This window comes from Populus euphratica, unplaced genomic scaffold (genome assembly GCF_000495115.2).
Source record: "Populus euphratica unplaced genomic scaffold, PopEup_1.0 scaffold6.1, whole genome shotgun sequence".
NCBI classification, from domain to species: domain Eukaryota; kingdom Viridiplantae; phylum Streptophyta; class Magnoliopsida; order Malpighiales; family Salicaceae; genus Populus; species Populus euphratica.
This window is the reverse complement of record NW_011499849.1, coordinates 3,981,859-4,001,574: the sequence shown is the minus strand read 5'-3', so window position 1 is coordinate 4,001,574 and position 19,716 is coordinate 3,981,859. Positions and strand designations below refer to the sequence as shown.

General features: G+C 33.3%; 2 protein-coding genes across 5 annotated transcripts; both read left to right on the top strand.

Moving 5' to 3' along the window:
- The first annotated feature begins 253 nt into the window (after positions 1-253).
- On the top strand, positions 254-1,897 carry LOC105120759 (chalcone synthase-like). Its single transcript, XM_011019121.1, has 2 exons — positions 254-706; positions 809-1,897. Exons 1-2 carry the CDS (start codon positions 316-318, stop codon positions 1,771-1,773), a joined length of 1,356 nt encoding a protein of 451 aa, XP_011017423.1. The 5' UTR covers positions 254-315; the 3' UTR covers positions 1,774-1,897.
- Positions 1,898-5,782: 3,885 nt separating this feature from the next.
- On the top strand, positions 5,783-18,812 carry LOC105120758 (E3 ubiquitin-protein ligase BRE1-like 1). 4 transcript variants are annotated; one of them, XR_841421.1, is made up of 20 exons: positions 5,783-6,446; positions 7,437-7,598; positions 7,742-7,826; positions 8,627-8,854; positions 8,951-9,112; positions 9,513-9,706; positions 9,798-9,881; positions 10,076-10,195; positions 10,297-10,483; positions 10,574-10,734; positions 10,817-10,888; positions 12,956-13,032; positions 13,430-13,624; positions 14,161-14,233; positions 14,313-14,399; positions 15,133-15,270; positions 16,384-16,586; positions 16,654-16,819; positions 18,095-18,340; positions 18,547-18,812. XR_841421.1 is itself a non-coding variant. In XM_011019119.1 (19 exons), exons 1-19 carry the CDS (start codon positions 6,333-6,335, stop codon positions 18,224-18,226), a joined length of 2,640 nt encoding a protein of 879 aa, XP_011017421.1. In that variant the 5' UTR covers positions 5,783-6,332; the 3' UTR covers positions 18,227-18,810. The 4 variants fall into 4 exon arrangements, 2 of the variants coding, with proteins under 2 accessions (XP_011017421.1, XP_011017422.1); XR_841420.1 differs by having other exon boundaries at positions 18,095-18,448; XM_011019119.1 differs by having other exon boundaries at positions 18,095-18,810.
- The last annotated feature ends 904 nt before the right edge of the window (positions 18,813-19,716 follow it).

The following is a 19,716-nucleotide window of genomic DNA, read 5'->3' as shown; positions in this document are numbered from 1 at the left end:
CCTCATTTTCCATCCCCGTTCATGGAGATAAGCAGCTGGAAATTCATTGGTCAGATGCAATTAGTTTCACACAAAGGAACCTCTGTGTTACTGTGAAAATAATTAGTTTCACACCAGTATTGGTAGAAGTGTCAATGCCATTCCTTCAAGGTACTATAAAAATGCACATGAATGCTACTTGTTGCCTGGTGTGGTCCTGCGATTTAACAAGTCCACGAGCTTTGCTAACCTGTTTTTCTCAAATTTCATACCGAAGAAGAAGTTAAGTTGGAGGTGGTTCAACGAGGAAACAATGGTCACCGCCTTGAAGCATTCATGCTTCCAACCACAAAAGGTAGAAAAATTACCAGTAGACATTTTTTATTTTTCATGCTTCTCATCTTTCACACCAACCTTTCTCCAAGAACAAGTTTATCTCTCGTTTATAATCCCCCGCGTTGTGATATTTCCTCCATTAAAACCTCTTTGTACCGAACTATCTTCTTCCTAAACCTATTGAAGATGTCTGAAACTGACAGTAATGGGGCTTCAAAGCACTGTACCAGTACTCCCAGTCGGCGTGCACCCACTTTAGGCAAGGCAACATTACTGGCAATCGGCAAGGCCTTCCCCAGCCAACTCATTCCTCAAGAATGCTTGGTGGAGGGCTATATACGTGACACCAAGTGCGATGATGCTTCGATTAAGGAGAAACTGGAGAGACTTTGTAAGTGAAATGGCTAAACCCATTGATGGTAGAGGAGCAATTCTAGTAGGTTCCATTGTATGGCAGGTTTTTCAAACTTCTAATTTCATTTTCTTTTGCTAGGTAAAACCACTACTGTGAAGACAAGATACACAGTCATGTCCAAGGAGATACTAGACAAATACCCTGAACTTGCAACAGAGGGCACTCCAACAATCAGGCAAAGGCTCGAGATAGCGAATCCAGCAGTTGTTGAGATGGCTCTGAAAGCAAGCATGGCTTGCATAAATGAATGGGGAGGGTTGGTGGAAGATATCACCCATATTGTCTATGTTTCTTCCAGTGAGGTACGCTTGCCAGGTGGTGACCTCTACCTTGCCAGTCAGCTCGGACTAAGGAATGATGTTGGCCGTGTAATGCTTTACTTCCTAGGCTGTTATGGTGGCGTCACTGGTCTCAGAGTTGCCAAGGACATAGCTGAAAACAATCCAGGAAGCCGTGTTTTATTAACTACTTCTGAGACCACGATTCTTGGTTTTCGCCCTCCTAGCAAGGCACGCCCTTACGACCTTGTGGGGGCTGCGCTCTTTGGTGATGGAGCTGCTGCTGTGATTATCGGAGCCAACCCTGTAATGGGCAAAGAGTCTCCTTTCATGGAGCTCAACTATTCAGTTCAACAATTCTTGCCAGGTACCCAGAATGTGATCGATGGACGCCTTTCTGAAGAGGGCATAAATTTCAAGCTTGGGAGGGACCTTCCTCAGAAGATTGAAGATAACATTGAAGAATTTTGCAATAAGCTTATGTCAAAGGCTGGTCTAACCGACTTCAACGAATTGTTCTGGGCTGTCCATCCTGGTGGACCAGCAATACTTAACCGGTTAGAGAGCAAGCTCAAATTAAACGAAGAGAAGCTAGAATGCAGCAGGAGGGCTCTAATGGACTATGGAAATGTCAGCAGCAATACTATAGTCTATGTTTTGGAATATATGAGGGATGAGTTGAAGAGAGGCGGGGGAGAGTGGGGACTTGCCTTGGCTTTTGGACCAGGCATTACTTTTGAAGGCATCCTGCTTCGTAGCTTATAATTAAATCCTGCAGCTACAATATGATATGCATTTGGTTTTTATTTTTCATTTTCACTATGAAGCTAGACATATGCTGTTTCTGATGTAGTAATTCACAGGAAATGAAATCTGGGAAATTTACAGAGGACTGAGCTTTTGACTTTCTTTCTATGTGAAATTTTTCATAACAGCATGTCCATGGTGATATTAACTTTCTTTTCTCAAGGGAAAGCCAACTTTTCTAGGGAAACATTGTCGGATTGATTTCTCAGCATGTCCTGAACGCAAGCCTCGAGGTGTAGGTTTCTAACATGCTTCATTGACGAGGAAAGCAAGCTTTCGGACTTGGTATTTCGGTGTTGTAAAAGGTCCATTATTGCCTTTATTCCTTTTCCTCGAATGGATTGAACTTCGAACATGCTATGCCATTGGATGAAGTAACAGCTTTTCCTCTCTCTTTTTTTAATATATATTTATTAAAATATCAAACTACCTCCAAAATCATACGATAATCAGAAAAGGAAAAGAAAAGAAAAAGAATAAGCCTATACGATCAGAAAAGTAAAGTATCAAAAAACCTGAGCAATTAAATAATTATATTATCCAAGAAGATATGAAAAGCCTATGTTATTCTTCATCAATTCTAAAATATCAATGAACTATGTGAAAAATGCCAATTAGCTCTAATAGACAATTTATTTTTTTAGAAAGGTAAAATAATAATTTTATTTTTCCAATCCACAATAACTCAAGGTATTTTTATAGTATTTTTTCCACAAATTTTAAGTTTTTGTTAATATAAATATTTTATTCTCATTCAATATTAATAATAAAATTATTATTAAATTTACATTTATCATATTAATACATCATTATTCATAAAATAATTAATAATATCACCTTAAAATATTTTTAGTCTCCGCAAAAGAAAATGAAAATGACCCTGTTTTTTTTTATTAGAAGGCCAGTTATAATAAGAAAAGTGATAATTATCATAAAGACTTGTTAAAAACTTAAACTATTCGAAATAAAGTAAATAACATATATTTTTCAAATCTAAATTTAATTTTCTTATTAACATATTACTTGACTATTTTAGTGAAAATATTTTTTTAATTAGAATCACTATTTCAGAAAAAACGTTTTGTTCATCAATCCAGGTTTTTTTTTTCTTATATATATATATAGACACATACACATGCATATTAAAAAAATGTGTCGATATTTTATATGTAAAAGAAGGAGCCTAAAATCATTAAAATTGAAGTTGTTACACTAACTCAAATAAGAAAAAATTAGAGTTATTATAGCAGCCCTAACGTGTGAAAAACAAGAGCTATTACAATAGCTCTAATATGTAAAAACATATGTACTGTTATGAGAACCTAAAAGTGTATAAATGTAGGTTTTTAAGAAGGCTATAAATGTAAGTAATTATGAGCTGATTTTGTGCATGGTAGAATGTATGAAATGGATTTGCTGAGTTATCATATGATTTTATAATAAGTTAGTTAAATTAATTATGGCTGTTTTATATTTTTTTCTTGAATTTTTTATAAAATTGATTTTTTAATAGTTTGACACTTAAATGTTAAATTATTAGCTCTTTAACTAAGTGATTTTTTTTTATATTTTTTTTGTTATCTTGTGTGCAGATTAATCAAGTTAACTTGAATTATCTTGCATTTTTTTATTTAATATTTTTTAATTTAACTTTAATTTTTTTTATGAGATTTTTCTTTTTAGAAGTCTAATTTTTTTTATCTTGATTTCATGTTGCTATTGGCAAGTTAGTCGAGTTAACCAGGTTAAATTAGTTTTTTTCCTCATTTTTTTCATGACACATTTTCTTTTAATCTTGTTATTTTGCATTAAATTATTTTTTCTTGAGCTTTATCATTTTTTCACTTATCTTTTTGTTTCATTATCTCGAAAGTAAGTTGGTTAAGCTAACCTGTATAAACTTACTTTTTCGTTCATAATATTTTCTATTTAACTTGGGTTTTTTTAAGTTATTCTTTTGGAAGTCTTTTATTTTTTTTATTCCGATCAAATGTCGTATGTGACAGATTAGTCAAGTTTACTCGGGTTGGCTCAAAATGTTTTCCCTTGATTTTTTATAATTTTATCATTTTGCATTAAATTATTTATCCTTAAACTTTGTTATTTTTTTATTTTTTTAATTATTTGGTTATTCCAAGAGTAAGTTGGTAAAGTTAACCGATATTAATTAAAGATTTTTTTTATTTTTTTGTTAATTTTATTTTTTTATTAATTTATCATTTTAATTTTTTTTATTCCAATCTCATATTTTGGGTTATTAACTCGTCAAATTACCTTAAGCTAACTTAAATATATTTTTTGAGCGCAATGTTTTTAATTTTTTTCATTTTTAATATTAAGTTATTATACCTTAAACTTTATAATTTCATTTCTTTTTTCTTTTTACAAGTTCTTTGATTCTTTTAGTATTGATTATAGGCTATTTTTAATTAATTTAACCTGAATTACCTTAAATTATCGTTGTCGTCGTGTGAATATTTTTTTTTAGTGTTAACAAAATTTTAGTTAAGCTTGATATGCGAGGCACCTATGCAGTCTATAGGTGTGTATAGAAGTTCGATCTTTTTTTAATATATGAACAATGAAGTACAGTGTTAGAAGTCCAATCTTTTTAGTATGTTAGTTAAAATTAGTCAATAATAATTTGTAGTTGCCCGCCTACGGCGGAGGATTGTTTACAAATAAACCTCGTATACGAACCTACACGCACATTCATCTAATATTTATCAAATCAATTTGGTTTGAAATTAATTTGCATCATAAATTACTAAATTAAGTTAAAGTTAAAGGAAAAACTAAACCTAATTAATTTTTAAATTTTTTTTTTCAAAATTTTCTATATTTATTTTTTATTAAAAAAATTAACTAACAAAAAATACTTTTCAGTCAAAAAAAAATTTAATATGGTTTTCAAGAAAGTGTTTCTCTAAAACATTTGGGTGGAAAATACTTTTTGAAAATTGTGAAAAATGTAAAAATATCATATTATTTACTGATTATATTAAATTTGATCTTCAAATTTCTAATTGGTATATATATTTTATTTTGAATATTGTAGTGTTTTTAATTTTTTTCATCCTTAATATTAAGTTATTATACCTTAATCTTTATAATTTCATTTCTTTTTTTTTTTTACAAGTTCTTTGATTCTTTTAGTATTGATTATAGGCTACTTTTTAATTAATTTTACCTGAATTACCTTAAATTATCGTTGTCGTCGTGTGAATATTTTTTTTAGTGTTAAAAAAAATTTAGTTAAGCTTGATAATGTGAGGCACCTATGCAGTCTATAGGTGTGCATAGAAGTTCGATTTTTTTTAATATATGAACAATGAAGTACATATTTTGAATATTTATCTCTTAAAATTTAATTTTTATATTAACTTTAATTTTTATTTATTTTTTCTTATTATTATTTTATTAAAAAATTTTATTTATCAAATTTGGTTTTCATTCTTTTAATTGTTATTTATTTTATTTGAAATAATTTAAGAAATGTTTATTATTATTATTTTAATTTCTTTATCTTTTATTTTTTTTATCTTTTAGATTTGATATTTATTATTTTAATTAATATTTATTTTATTTGAGATAACTTATGAATTATATTTTTTTAATTTTATTCTTATTCAACATTTTAATTTATAAGATTTAATTCTTATTATTTTAATCAACTTAAAAAATAAAATAATAATAAATTATTTTTTAATTTATTTTTTATGATATAATTAAACACTATAAAATATTTTTTAATTTATTTTATATTATATTATTAAATATCAAAAAATAATTTACTATCTCAAAATTTATTTTTTAAAAATATTATTTCCAATGAGGCTAAGAAAAACTATTAATACGAAAAAATAAACAGTAGGGGGCTAAGAGAAACTATTAATACGAAAAAATAAACAGTCGAGCATGAAAGAAGGGCAATGATACTTCAAATCCCTAAATCATGAAGCCCCAGAATTATCTCCCATTTTTCTCCATTCAAATTCCAGCATTCACTTGATTCCACTCACCTTCAAGTGACTCCATCAGAGCACAGATTCCTACCGGTCGCATTTAATTCCCAAAACTACCCTTCTAATATTCACGGAATTTCACGCTCTCTTTATGCTGCTAGAAAAAGTCACAGTTATAACAAACAAGCAAATTCCTCTCCCTCTCGCACTCCAGTGAGACCGAAGAGAGAAAGAAAAATCTCATATTTTTCCCCTTTTAATTTTTAATTATTAATAATAAAAGGAAATCAAAGAAATCCACAGTGAGTGTAGACTCGTTGGTTAGGATTAGTTTTTTTTTTTTCAGTGAAAAGAAAACCAAACAACTTGGTTGGTGGCTTGAGTTAGGGTTTCGGGAAATATAGGGTGTCATCTGATTTGAATCACGGTTTTTTGAAATTTATGCGACCTCCTGTCTGTTAATGTGAGTGAAGTTGTTGGTGGGGGGCTGGGGCTGGGAAGGGGGGCTGGGGCGCGGGCGGGGGCGGGGAGGGAGATTCGGGTTTTGTTTTAATGGGGAGTACAGGGGAGCCAGACAGAAAACGGCGTCACTTTAGCTCTATATCATCTCCACCTGCTGCTATGGCTAAAAAGCAGCCATTCTCGCATTTATCCGAGGACAAAAAGGTTGGGACTTTTTCGGAATTTTTGTTGCTCTTATTGTGGTTTAGAGGGATCTTATGTGGGTTCTGTTTTGTTTTGTGAATCTGATGGTTTTTTTTATCTTAGTTTATCCGATTACCTGTAAATTTGATGGACTTGTAGTTAATTATGGTTTTATTGCTACCCATGTAGCTTTTTAGTTAGGGTTATGGGCTGCATCATTTGGAGAATTATGTGTTTTTGGTTTCTCAAATTAGATTATGTGATTGAATCTGAGTTTTGCAGGGCTGTTTGTATTTGTTTTATCTGCATGGATGTTCTACTTTTATAACCTTTGACTCGTTAAGCTAACTATCTTGACATTTTCTAATGTGTCACACGTCAAATTTTGATTTTTTTTTGGTTTGTCTACAATTTGCTTCTTGCAATTTACTTGCATATCATGGTAACTGAATGAAAGGATATCTAAGTCCAATGAGCATGCAATTAATCTCTTTCTAAAATCTGTACATGGGATTAATGCTATGTGGTTGTCTGGAAATGCTGCAGAAACAGCTAAAGAACATGGTAAATAATTTCTAGAATTGGGATCCAAGTATGAGAATTGGCTTATCTGTTAATTGTTTTTAGTTATTATCTAGAGCTTCATCAGAATATATGCACAATGTATAGTCCTTTCTTTTCTATCTGTGGTTGTTGAGAATTGAAGTCTGATGGTCTGTTAATACTTGTCTTTCCTCCTCTATTTATGGTCAACTACACTTTTCCAAGCAGCATGTTCTCTCTTTATTTCCTCGAATCATATATCTGTGAAGTTTTTTAGCTTTGGTGCTTGACGGCTGTAACTACTTAGCTTCTATTTTTTAAGTTTTCTATTGTTGGGTAATATGGCTTTTTAGAAGCCTTACATAGTACTGCATTTGGTAATTTCTATATCTATAACTTTGCCAAAATGTAATGTCACTAATGAGTAGCTTGTTTGTTGTGAGCTCACGTTTTCTTTTGATGATGTAGCTTGATACTACTGTTCTTCAATACCAAAATCAAAAGCTTCAACAGAAGTTGGAGGCCCAGAAGGTTGAGCATTCTTCACTAGCAAACAAGTTCTCTCAACTGAAGGAGAAACAGCAACCATACAATTCCACATTAAACGCTGTCAACAAGTCTTGGGAAGTGGTAATTTCTTACTTTTTTTCTTCTTATTAACTTTTCCTTTAATACTCTACTTTTGGGAATTCAAAATATAAGGTATCTCTCTGATTTATCTATACAATACCTTTTAGTAATTGGGTAAACATTGACTATGTTCTTAACAATAGTTGGTTAGTGACTTGGAAACATGTTCCAACCGCACAAGAGAGTGGAGCAATGGGCAAGATGTCAAACATATACCAGTTACAAAAGGCAGGAACCTGTAATCTATTACTTTTCTCTGGTTTTGTTTTTTTATCTTCAATCTCACTAATATTTAGATAGCATGAATGCATAGCTATCCATTCCTATCTTGTGCTTTCTTGTGATAGCAATTATGGCTAATATATATATATATATATATATATTCTTGAGAAAATTGTATGAGGTGAATAAGAATCCACCTATTGTCACACAACATAATATAGCTGAAATTTTTATTTTGTACAGGCCATACTTGGCGATTCTTGGCTTTGTATGCGTGCTTATTTTCCTCCCCTCTATTTACTTGTTTGATTACAGTAAGGAACCTTTCTTAAGTAGTCTGCCTCTTCTTTTCAAATTATTATTTTACAACTTTAATTGTATATAATAATCATGAGTTGTTAATGGTCTTGAAAGTTGATTTGAATTTGCAAAAACATTTTGGCCAATTTATATGCCATTGTCAGTAGAGTCGGGCGTGTGGGTTTTGGCACGAGTATTAGGTTTTGGCACTATGCACGTGTGTTTAGGCTTTCATGGTCGCTTGTGTGGGTGGGTTTCAGCAGTATATGCATGTGTGATTTCGTTTGTAGGGGCTTCTTTTAGCAATGCATATGCTGTTTTATGCAGTTCAAAGTGAGCATGTAGGAAAAGTTGGCGCCCTTCTGGGTGGATTTGACACACGAGTTTTCTTTCACAGTGAACACAAAATTTAGTGAACTGGTGGTGTAATATTGACTGGGAATTATTGTTATTTTTTTTTAAAGCAAGGGTGTCATATAATAGGGGGTTTCTAAATTTCCTTTCAGATGAGAGCTCATCTTTTCTCAAGGATGCATTCCTTAGCCGACTTATGGAAACTGGTGCAACTGAAAGTTCCTCTTCAAATAATTGCCTTGATCAGATGGAAGTGGATATAGAAACTCCCTTTGAAAAGAATAAAAACATTGTACATAATATAGTGGATACAATCAATGGCCTTTGGCATCTGAAGGATGGATTACATGCAGCAGTTTTGAAACAGCTTCCAGGAGATGGTAAGAGTATATTGGCACTGGTCTGTGTGCTGTATTTTTCTTGGGCTATTTCCTTTAGAATTCTCTCACTTCCTATGTATTTTTCTCCTTTGCTAGATGCAAGCAGGCAAATGACATCTAATGAATTGGAGATGGAACTTAAGAATTTGAGGTCTGGGCTAAGTGACCTTCATTTGAAGCACAAGTCACTGGCAATGGAATTGCAGAACCATCGAGACGCTGATGCAAAAAATAAAGCAGGGCTTAAGCATCTAAAAGGTAACATCATCTTAAGAGTTTGAATCCTTTAAGAACCATCTGAGAGCTTCCTCTATTGAAACTAATGTAGCACATCCTTTTTAAGATACATGGATCGGTAAGTGTGCTTGCCATTTTTTTTAAGGGCCCGTGTATTTCTATATGTTCACCAGTACACCACAGTGCATTTAATTACATGTCATGTATATGTGGTCTTAAGGTTTGACATATTGGGTGGCCGTTCTCGCTTTCTACAGTTATTGACTAATTCTGATGTGATTCTGCATTTGTTTGGTATTCATTCGCTTGGCACGAAACATTATTTGCTGGCATGTCGAATCCTTATTATTGTTTGCAGCTAATGCTTTGACTGATATGCTTTTATAAGCTTGAATGTTTTGCTTTTGCTTGTTTTCCATAGGTGAATTGGAGATTGCAGTTGCAGAACTGAAAGACAGCAACTGTAAATTGGCAACCCTTAAAGCAGAGAGAGATGCAACCAAAGGGGCATTCTTTCCAGTCTTAAACTTGGGAAGTAAGCACATTGGTGGTGATAAGGTTAGGGATAAACAAAAGGACCTGCAAGAAATGGAGTCTGCTGTCAAAGAGCTTTTAGTGAGTTTCTAACTCTTATTTTATTGGATTTGTTCTTGAGAATTTTTTGAATGGAAAGAGATAGGCATGTTAATCAATTTGAGTTCCACAGGACCAAGCTTCTTCTCGACTACAAGAACTAATAGATCTTCATGAAGAAAGGTTAAAAATATTACAGAAGCTATCCAAATTGCAGGTCAGTTTTTTTTTTTTTTTGGGAGAGGGGGATGGGTCTTAATACCTTGTCATGGTGTCAATGCAGACCTAGTTCTCCTTCTAAATGACTATGCCTTAACTGCAGATTCACGTCTTCAGTAACTTAAATAGAATGAAATGCAGCTTTATTTAATAATAATAATAGAAGTGTAATGGGGATATTTTGGTTTACAGAACTTGTTGAAGAATGTGAAGAGTATATCTTCATCACAAGCCTACCTCTTGGTGAGAGATCAACTAGAGAAATCAAAATCAGAAGTTCTCCAATATCGGGCCTTAATTGAGAAACTTCAGGTTGTAACTGGTCGGTAGTTTCATTTATGCCTGAGTCTGCAATATTCCTTGCATGGATTAGTTGCTGATGCTGACAATATTTTCTTACCTGGAAATTACAGGCTGAGAAGGATAACCTTGTCTGGAAGGAAAGAGAATTAAATGTGAAAAATGACTTGGTTGATGTTTTTCAAAGATCTACTGCAGTTGTGGATTCTAGAATTGCTGTTTTAGGGAAAGAAATACAAAAACAGATTAATGAAAGAAACATGATTGAGACCAAGTTGGAAGAGGCATCTAGAGAGCCTGGTGTGTTCCTGCTGGATGCTTTTATGTGTCTTGTAATTCTCGCTGCTTCTTGGTCTGTGCTCAAAGCCTGACAAGTACTCTCTTTTTCAGGAAGAAAAGAAATCATAGCTGAATTCAAAGCCTTGCTTTCCTCATTTCCTGAGGAAATGGGCTCTATGCAACGCCAATTAAGTAACTCCAAAGACGCTTCTTCTGATATTCATTCTTTGCGAGCTGATGGGCAGTCTCTTTCTACTGTTCTGGATAGGAAGGTGGGCGCATTCTGGTGCATGCCGTTATATTCTTTTCCTTTAAATCAGTTAATGGATACTAATATTTGTTTTTCTGAAACAGGCCAAAGAGTGTGAAAATTTGTCTGCCAGATCCACAAACCAAAACACCGAGATACATAAGTTGCAGTCTGTGGTATGTTTCCATTCTACTATGTTATTTTATTTCATTTTGTTAAAATTTTTGGGGTCTTGTTCTAATGAATGCAAAGCCATCTTTTATCCGGTAAGGATTGTATGACCTTGGTCATCAGGGAAGTCAAATTTGAATGGAAAGAAAGCTGTTTGTAATGGTTCTGCAGGCTGTGTAGTCATTGGTCACTTATAGGGAATTCTAGCATTTAAATCCTTATATCTGACATTATCTTGACGTGCTTATTATCCTGTATTGTTATAATCTTCTGACAGTCATTTTTTTTTAGTGCTAGCTTCTAATAGGATCTCTCAAATGCCAGTTGCAAATTCTGATTTTTTTTTTCCTGCTCTCTTTTTTTAATGGGTCATAGGTCCAAGTTTTCCCTTTGATATTTTTCAATAATTTATTCTTCAAGACTTCCACCTTTTCGTTGGTGTTGAAGAATTCCTAAATTTCAATTAAAAAAGGGAGTGAATTTTGATAACCAGATGAAAAACTTGTCCATTGTGTTCCTTTAGCTAGGTGCATCAAATTTTTGCCACAAGAATGTAGGAGAGAATAGATCCATTTTAGTCCCATCTGACTTGTTTTTAGTTTGCTATTGCTTAGGGCCTATTTTGCTTTTGAGGAAACAAATCTTTGTTCATGTGGGGTCTATTATTGATGCATTTATAATTTATATTTCTAATTGGAGCATCGTTTGAACACCCAACAAGTTTGCAACGACCAATTTTGGTGGTATTTTATTGGCTGTGTAGAAAATTCTCCACTGGATTTGACCTAAGTTGTCTGCATCTCATTATGTTCTCTTCTTCAGTTATTTTCTTGATTTCTTGTAGCACCAGATGATTACAATGAGGATTAGATATAAATTTCAGTTAGTAGCGTTTGAGTGTCTTTGCCACAGGAGTAGATATGTCATGAATTAAGCTTCTCTTCTTTATTTGCTTTGGAGGTTCTTTTCTTTAGGCAAAGTGAAGAAATTTTAAAATATATAGGCATTGTTTCCATTTACTCTAGCTGAAGAAACCCAAACCAAATTTGTTGACTGTCTTAAGAACTGCATCCAAATGTAATTTATAATATTGCAAACCCAAAACACAAGAAATTCTTAAAAGAGTAAAGAGTAGGTTATTTCCTCAATTATGTTTTCGCTGTATAAAAATACCATGCCTCTCGGGGCATTCAACTCATCATCAACTTCAAACTTGTTCTACTGGATCAAGTATAGTTCCCTATTCCTTGTGAGCTTATCTTTTTTTTTTAGGAATATTAAATTGCTAATAAATTTAAGCCTATTCTCTGAGAACTGCTCCACTAAACATATTGTAGGGCTGCAAATGAGCTGAGTCAAGCTTTGATGTGCTCAAGCTTGGATTGTCTAATTTTAGCAAGGCTCAAGCTCAGTTCGTGTTCATGACAGGCCTAAATTATGGGGCTCAAGCTTGACTTGTTTAAAATTCGTTAGTCCCAAGCTTGACTTGGCTTGGGCTTGTCTCAGTTAATGAGCCTATAAATGAGCTAGGCTCAAACTTTGACATACGTATGACTCATGTGATTGCAATATCATCAAAGTTTTATGAACTCCTCCATATAACAAATACAAATATAATTGCTAAATTTATTTCATACAAAGAATGCTTTTTATTACATACTAAATTGGTTTATTTTATAATATCTTATTAAGTTGTTTTTCCTTTCACAAGCTTATATGTAAGCTTTTAAACAAGCTTGTTTGGAAGCCTAATTCATGAGTCTTAACTGCCCTGGCTTATGAACGTTTATGAGCCAAGCTTAGCTAAGCTCAAGCGTGGCTTGTTTACATTTTGAGTGTAGAAGCTCGTTATGTCTTAACAAATGAGTTCGAACCGAGCCCTTAGTGAGCTGAGCTTCGAGAGACTCATGAGTGGCTCAGCTCGTTTACAGCTCTATCATTTTGCCAAGATCTATTAGAAATTTCTCTATTAAGGGTTAGAAGAATTTATGATGGGCATTGGTTTCTAAATTTAAGGGTAGTAAACTGATATCATTTGATTTAGCAATCAAAACCCCTTCCCATGGTTGCAGGTCCAAGATCTGAAGGAAAGTGAACTGGAGTTGAAACTGATTTTGGACATGTATCGGGGTGAATCCACTTATTCAAGGTCAGGGTCTTTCCATACATTCTGCTTTCCCCATACTAGCTATTAAATTTATAATGATTAGCTTGTTCAACTGAACTTTTAATTGATGTTCAACCAGCTACAGAGTTTAGTTTGTATATTCAGTGTGTTTGAATGAATTTGTAGTTGCTTCAATCTGGAAATTGAAGTAAATTGAATGACTGTGCCCTGTTTAAATTTGGTATCTGACTCTCTGCAGCAGCGTATAATCATTATTTTTAAGATACAATGGAAGATGTGGGTCGTGCTTATCATTATGGTGAAGCATTTGATTAAATTTAATTATTAGCATGTTCCAGTTTACTCCTTTTTCTTGTCATTGGTGTTTAGATTATGTGAATTATATGGTGGTTTAGAAATTTATATTCTGCAAATGTAGGGATGTCTTAGAAGCTAGGGATCTGGAATACAAGGCAAGGGCGCGAGTTCAAAGTTTTAAATCCTCTCTTGATGAGCATAATTTGGAATCACGAGTGAAGACAGCAAACGAAGCTGAGGCCAGATCCCAGCAAAGGCTAGCTGCAGCAGAAGCTGAGATTGCTGATTTGAGACGGAAATTAGAAGCTTCTAAAAGGTAAATTCAAGAAGTTTTGGAACTGATTTTATCCTATTGTAGAGCCTCTATTGAAGATGCTGAAATCAATCTTTTGTTAGGTGAACTCATTTATTTTTCTTGAATCTTCTTTTGTCAGTTCTATCTGGAGGGAAGTTCTTTATTGGCTTGAATACCACCAAGCCAAAGCTTCATTGCTTTTATTTTTATGTGTTCCTGAAGAAGATGTGCGCTATTTTCTTTTGAAGTTCTGAAATTAATTCACACGCATGCATAAACAACACAGGAAAAAGAACAAAAGAAACGTTCTCTTTTTGTGCTATTAGATAAGCAGACATGTATTTACTAGATGATCGCGGTTTCATTTGTTCAACAATTTTTCTGAACTACATTTTGTAGTTGTATTATCAAATAAGCACCTTTCATTTGAGCAATCGTTCCTTAATCTTTATTGTATTCAGTTAATTGGTGGGCCTAACATTTTTTTCTTAACTTGAATTCTAACATACTAATTATTGGAGACTACTGTTTGAACATATTGATTCTTTGCTATTCAGGGATATGTCTAGACTTTCTGATGTCTTGAAATCAAAAAATGAAGGAAACGAGGCCTACCTTTCTGAAATAGAGGTCAGTTAATTTAATCGCAGGCTTTTTTTGCAATGCAATAATGCATCTGTTTAAGATTGCTTATTTGGTTTTGCTTCAGACAATTGGTCAAGCATATGATGACATTCAAACTCAAAATCAACATCTGTTGCAGCAAATCACAGAGAGAGATGACTATAACATTAAGGTGAGTGGCATATTCCACAACCAGTCTTCAGTAGATTGTTTAAGTTGCATGTGGTGTCTTTTTGCTGTTAGTGTTTAAGACCCCAGTCTATTTTTTGTGTTCTGCTTTACTGTAGGACATGATATTGGTATTTGCATTGCCAGTTTGTATTTTGAGATTTTCATATTCATATAAGCTTTTCAGTTTGCAAGACTTGAATTATGAACTCTTTTTTCTATATCTTGCTATATGAACTGGGAAATGTTTAATATCTGACCTTACATGTGGTTTGACAGTTCTAAATCTGAGCTGGATATTCTTGATTTCATAGGCATGGAGACATGTTTTACACTACTGGTTTGTAGTCTCTATAGAAGGACCAATTAGGTTTGATATCTGAAACTGAAAAGAGATGTGCTAATAGTTTGTACCTGGTTCTTTATTCTGTTGCATATTTTTGACATATTTGCTGAGTCTCCCTCATCCTAGAACCTTTAAGGTTATGCTTAGCCAGTTGTAACACGTGACAGTGTCTGCTATAGTTGTACGGTTTTGACAAGTGTCGAACTTGTAAACTGAACATGGTTCTACCTTGCCTGTCATGATGCAGCTCTTGTATTTATGTAAATGTATTTTTATTTGCATTTTCTTCCTGATGTGAGAATGAATTAATCTTACAGTTCAAGTCATTATGTTCTGTGTGAGATGTGTGCTCGAGAGTATGATTTATTGGTTCATGCTATTCTTGTTTCAGCTTGTTTTAGAGGGTGTGAGAGCAAGACAAATGCATGGTTCTCTGCTCATGGACAAACAAATCATGGAAAGGGAGATTCAGCAAGCCAATATTTCCCTCAATTTATTTTATGTGAAATCTGCAAGAATAGAAGATCAGGTATTTCTTAGAACTAGTTAGTTTGGCATATGCCTTGCATATAAGAGTATTCATGCATATCATGTGGTAACCAAAGTATATATAAAATAAATGAGAAGGAAATGCAACAATTCATTTAATGCTATCAAACTAACTTTTATGAGACATTTTCAAATAAAGAAATAGTAAGAACTTTTATAAACAATGCCAAATCCTTGTGTTCTTAGTATGTGATTTAGAAAAGAACTTTTAATTTGAAAATCTTATTTTTTTCAATTGATAAATAACTAATAAATATTTAATTTTTGTCTTTCTTTATTTTCTTTAGGTTTGTCTACTTTAGATGATGATTGTTTTTTAATTTAAACAAACTTCTCTTTCAGCTATACCTTTCTTTTTTACTTTCTAAATAAAATGAACATAGATGAATATTTTCATAAAAGAATGGGATGGATATCTTGGCATCAGGTAGGCCATGCTCTATTATTCTATTCCTCACCCATATCTTTTTTTTTCCCTAGATTAAGAATTGAGGAGTGTCTTGTAAATGTTTTCACTATGTACATGGTAATGTAGCCTTGGTACTTCACTACTTCTCTTAGTATTAGATAAGGATAGCCATGTCTCCTAGTTAATGAACTAATATCAGGTTAATGATTTTTCAGTATAAACATTAGGTGATGTAGCATGGGAATAGAAATCAACTCAAAACAGAAAAGAATAGAAAATTGACAGATAAAACTAGTAGAAAATTGAAGTTACACCTAGAAAAATAGGTTTAGGATTTGTAGACAACCTCTTGGATGCATTCTGATTGATAATAACAACAAAAATTCCAATCCTGTAGGTCTAAATATTAAGCTAGGTAGCCTATTTATAATAGTTATAGGTCTAAATTCTAATCCTTAAAAGGGAAAAGGAATCCTTAGTGAAAGATATATAACTATTATAAAATCCAACTAGCATCAGAATTCCTAAACCAAATAAGAAAAATAAAATCACTGAGGAAAATTATGTATTCTTCCAAAAGCTCTTACTAGGTTAGGTTAATTAATTGATAATAAAGGTATTTAATCTTAAGCTTAAAGTACCAAGGACATCTGTATAATCAGTATTGCATGCATTGCTTTGCAGTCAAAATTCTGCTCAGACCAGGTTCATAAACTTGTGGAAGATAAGATTCAAAGGTCAGTTACTCTGGAAAATACACAAAAGAAATTGTTAGATATGGGAAGATCATCTAGTCAAGCAAGAGAGTCGTTGGAGGATTCACAATCTAGAGTTGAAAGAAGTCGGTCTGCACTGCTGGAGCTGCGAATAGATCTGGAGAACGAGAGGTAATGAAATAATCCCATCCTGCTTCCTATTTGTACCAAGTGCTGACATTCACATCTTGTTTATCAGGTTTGACAAGAGGAGAATGGAAGAGGAGTTGGAAATTGCAAGGAGAAAGGTTTCTCGTCTTCAAGCACAGACAGAGGGGTCTTCTATTGTAGAAAAACTTCAGCTGGAGCTTCAAGAATACAGGGAAATAGTTAAGTGCAGTATCTGTCTTGACAGACCTAAAGAGGTATCATGCAATCCCTGTTGTGTTATTTGTGGATTTGGTGTCCTGTTTTCCTGTAGGAAGTTTTGATGATTGAAACTGGCCTTGCTAGTTGGATAACTGGATATTAGAAGAGGACTTGCAAAGCATCAACAAAACATTAGTTAAATATTCTTTCAACATGATGCAATGGAGAACATGCAACATGTGGTTCTCAAACAAAATAGAACTTGCTAACGCAGCCATACCTCACTAAATTCTCAACAAGTTTGACACACACCATCCGTATAGTAAGTTTCCCATTAGGGGGGCTGAATTTTATGAAGTGATGATGTTGGATTATAAGTTTCGGGTCCAACTTGCTTATAAAGAGAGGCAACTGGTTCACATTTACTAGCAAAATATTATTTTCAGCTTTTTTTTGCTCTTACTAGAACTTAATTACTGGGTGACAATAGCAGTAGTTTCAAGCAAGGAACATTTCAATTGAAAGGATTAGCAGTGCATTTCTACTCATTTGACATATGTATTGCCTTGAAAGGGAAACAGCGGGCATGAAAAAGAAATAACTGAATCTTCAGCGGGGGGGATTAAGAGTGCATTTCTACTCATTTGACATATGTAGTGCCTTGAAAGGGAAAGAACGGGCTTGAAAAAGAAATAACTGAATCTTCAGGGGGGGGGGGTTGATGAGTTGACATAGGTGGACCTGTCAATGTATTATCTAGAAAGTGAAAGTAATTGGATTGGTGTATGCCTAAAGGAATAGAAAATTGGGCAAAAAATCTAATGGTCCGAAGTGGTAAAAAAATTGCTGTCATAAAGTGGGCCTAAAACAGAAAAGAGTGGAGAAAAAGGTTCTTCGTAGCAACCCCAGCAAGTTTAGGATTGAGGCTTATTGGAATTCAATGGATGTATCCTCTCTGCTGTATTTGCTTAGAGGTTCTAAAAAAATTTTGGGCAATTGATTAATTGTTTATTGTCATAGTAGGTGCTTGAGTTCCATCGGGATTCAGGATGGTTAACTAATTGGGAAAAAATGGTTGGTTCCATGTTAGAATCGTTAAGATCCCTAGAACCAGCTATTGAATTGTTCCTAACCAAAGAAAGGAGAGATATAGATTATGTTCATCTCATAAAGATCTTTTTAACTGTTACCGTGTTTATTGAAATGGATTAATGATCCTCCAAAATCTTGTGATATGTATGTCAATCAATTATATGAATTGATCTTTCTTTAGTGTTTATCCTTTCTTATATATAACATAGCGATTCAAATTTTTTTTATTTTCCCATCAGGTTGTCATAACAAAATGCTACCATTTGTTCTGCAACACTTGTGTACAGAGAACTCTGGAAAGCCGTCACCGCAAGTGTCCAGTATGTAGCATGAGTTTTGGGCATAATGACGTGAGGCTTGTTTATATCTGAGGGGGGAAGGGAATGAGGTGTACCATGTGGCTTGATCATGACACTTGTCATCAAATTCAGGTTCCAATGAGGCTGTCTGTCCTTATCAGAACCTTGACCTATGGATGCCCGGTGGTACATGCCTATTCTTATGTTAGAGAATTGTTGAGACAATAGTGATAGGAACCAGTGCAGTTCCTGTCCATATCGTCCCTGTGCAAATCATTGTAGATTTAATTCTAGGTTGATTTCATTTAGTTTCTTGACTTCGATGTATTTATGATGTTGGTTTCCTAATTAACTGTTTGGGGCCACTGGATTGTTTCGGTTTATTGTTGCAGATGATCAGAATTGAAGAAATATCATTGGTGGAAGGCCTTGGACGTTGTGCAGCCATCTTGGCATAGCAACGAGAGTTGGTTCTTGCATTCGATGTCAGTTTTTCTCCATCTAGTGAAAATAGCTGTTAAGGAACTGAATTTTTGACTGTACAGGTTTTAGAACATGCATTAGGTCGCAGAAATGTCAGTTTACATTTTTGTTTTATAAACTATTGACATTTATAATAAATAGTTTGTGCCTGATGCGTTCAGCATTGCCTTGTTTATGTACAAGCTGCTGAAAGGGAATGGGATAGGGTTTTATTTCAACGATTGTTATTTACTCAAGATGGCTTTCTTTCTGAAACTTTTTGAGTAATTGAGGGATGTGTCCAGTGTTCGAGGAGGGAAATGGATGATGGAGTTTTTGCTCAAAAAGCCAGTGAACATACGGGGTTGTTCATGTGGGAAACTGCCGTGGCCCTTGTGATAGTAAAGCCAGTGAACTGCCTTTTCTTCGAGAAGTCATGCTCTTGGTCTCAAATGGGTTTGGTCTTTTAAGCTTACATGAGATGGTTCGCCATGGCTTCTGTTGTGGGGTTTTAGCTTGGAGAAACTATGATGTGGTCTCCAGGAACTTTTGAAATCTATATTTAATTATACAATAATAAAAATAGATATTCACAGTAAAAGATAATAAATTAATTATAGAGGAAAAACATTTTCGTTTTTTGTCAAAGTTGTCTCTTCTAATTTATACAATTCCTTTTTTTTAAATGATATTTTTACAGCAACATAAATCATTAAAAAAAATTTGAAGGTAATCAAGAAAAGGTATTTGTAAAAACTTTAAACTAAAAGTGAGAAAATATATATTTTAATTAAAAACTTAGTTTTTTGTTATTCATAAATTTCTTTTTATTACACGAATATGCATTTTTTTGTGAAATTTACTGTTTTTTAAGTAAAAATTTATTACAAGTTTCAATTTAAAAAATTGAAAATAATAATCGGATATTTTATATGCAATTAAAGGAAAAATAAATTAATCTAATAAAGTTTATAATAATAAAATTAAATTTCATTGAATATTTATTATCACATTTTTTTTTAAAAAAATTAGGTTTATACATAAAAAACAACAAAATAGTTGCTAATATTACTAGAAAAAAATATTTTTATTTGAAACCT

What these genes read in the sequence shown, in the direction of transcription:
- LOC105120759 (XM_011019121.1), top strand. Translation starts at nt 316, where the DNA reads ATGCTTCCAACCACAAAAGGTAGAAAAATTACCAGTAGACATTTTTTA. An exon ending in GGAGAAACTGGAGAGACTTT is followed by an intron (nt 707 to 808) that starts GTAAGTGAAATG and finishes TTCTTTTGCTAG; the next exon opens with GTAAAACCACTACTGTGAAG.
- LOC105120758 (XM_011019119.1), top strand. Translation starts at nt 6,333, where the DNA reads ATGGGGAGTACAGGGGAGCCAGACAGAAAACGGCGTCACTTTAGCTCT. An exon ending in TACATAAGTTGCAGTCTGTG is followed by an intron (nt 10,889 to 12,955) that starts GTATGTTTCCAT and finishes CCATGGTTGCAG; the next exon opens with GTCCAAGATCTGAAGGAAAG. An exon ending in CTGCAAGAATAGAAGATCAG is followed by an intron (nt 15,271 to 16,383) that starts GTATTTCTTAGA and finishes ATTGCTTTGCAG; the next exon opens with TCAAAATTCTGCTCAGACCA.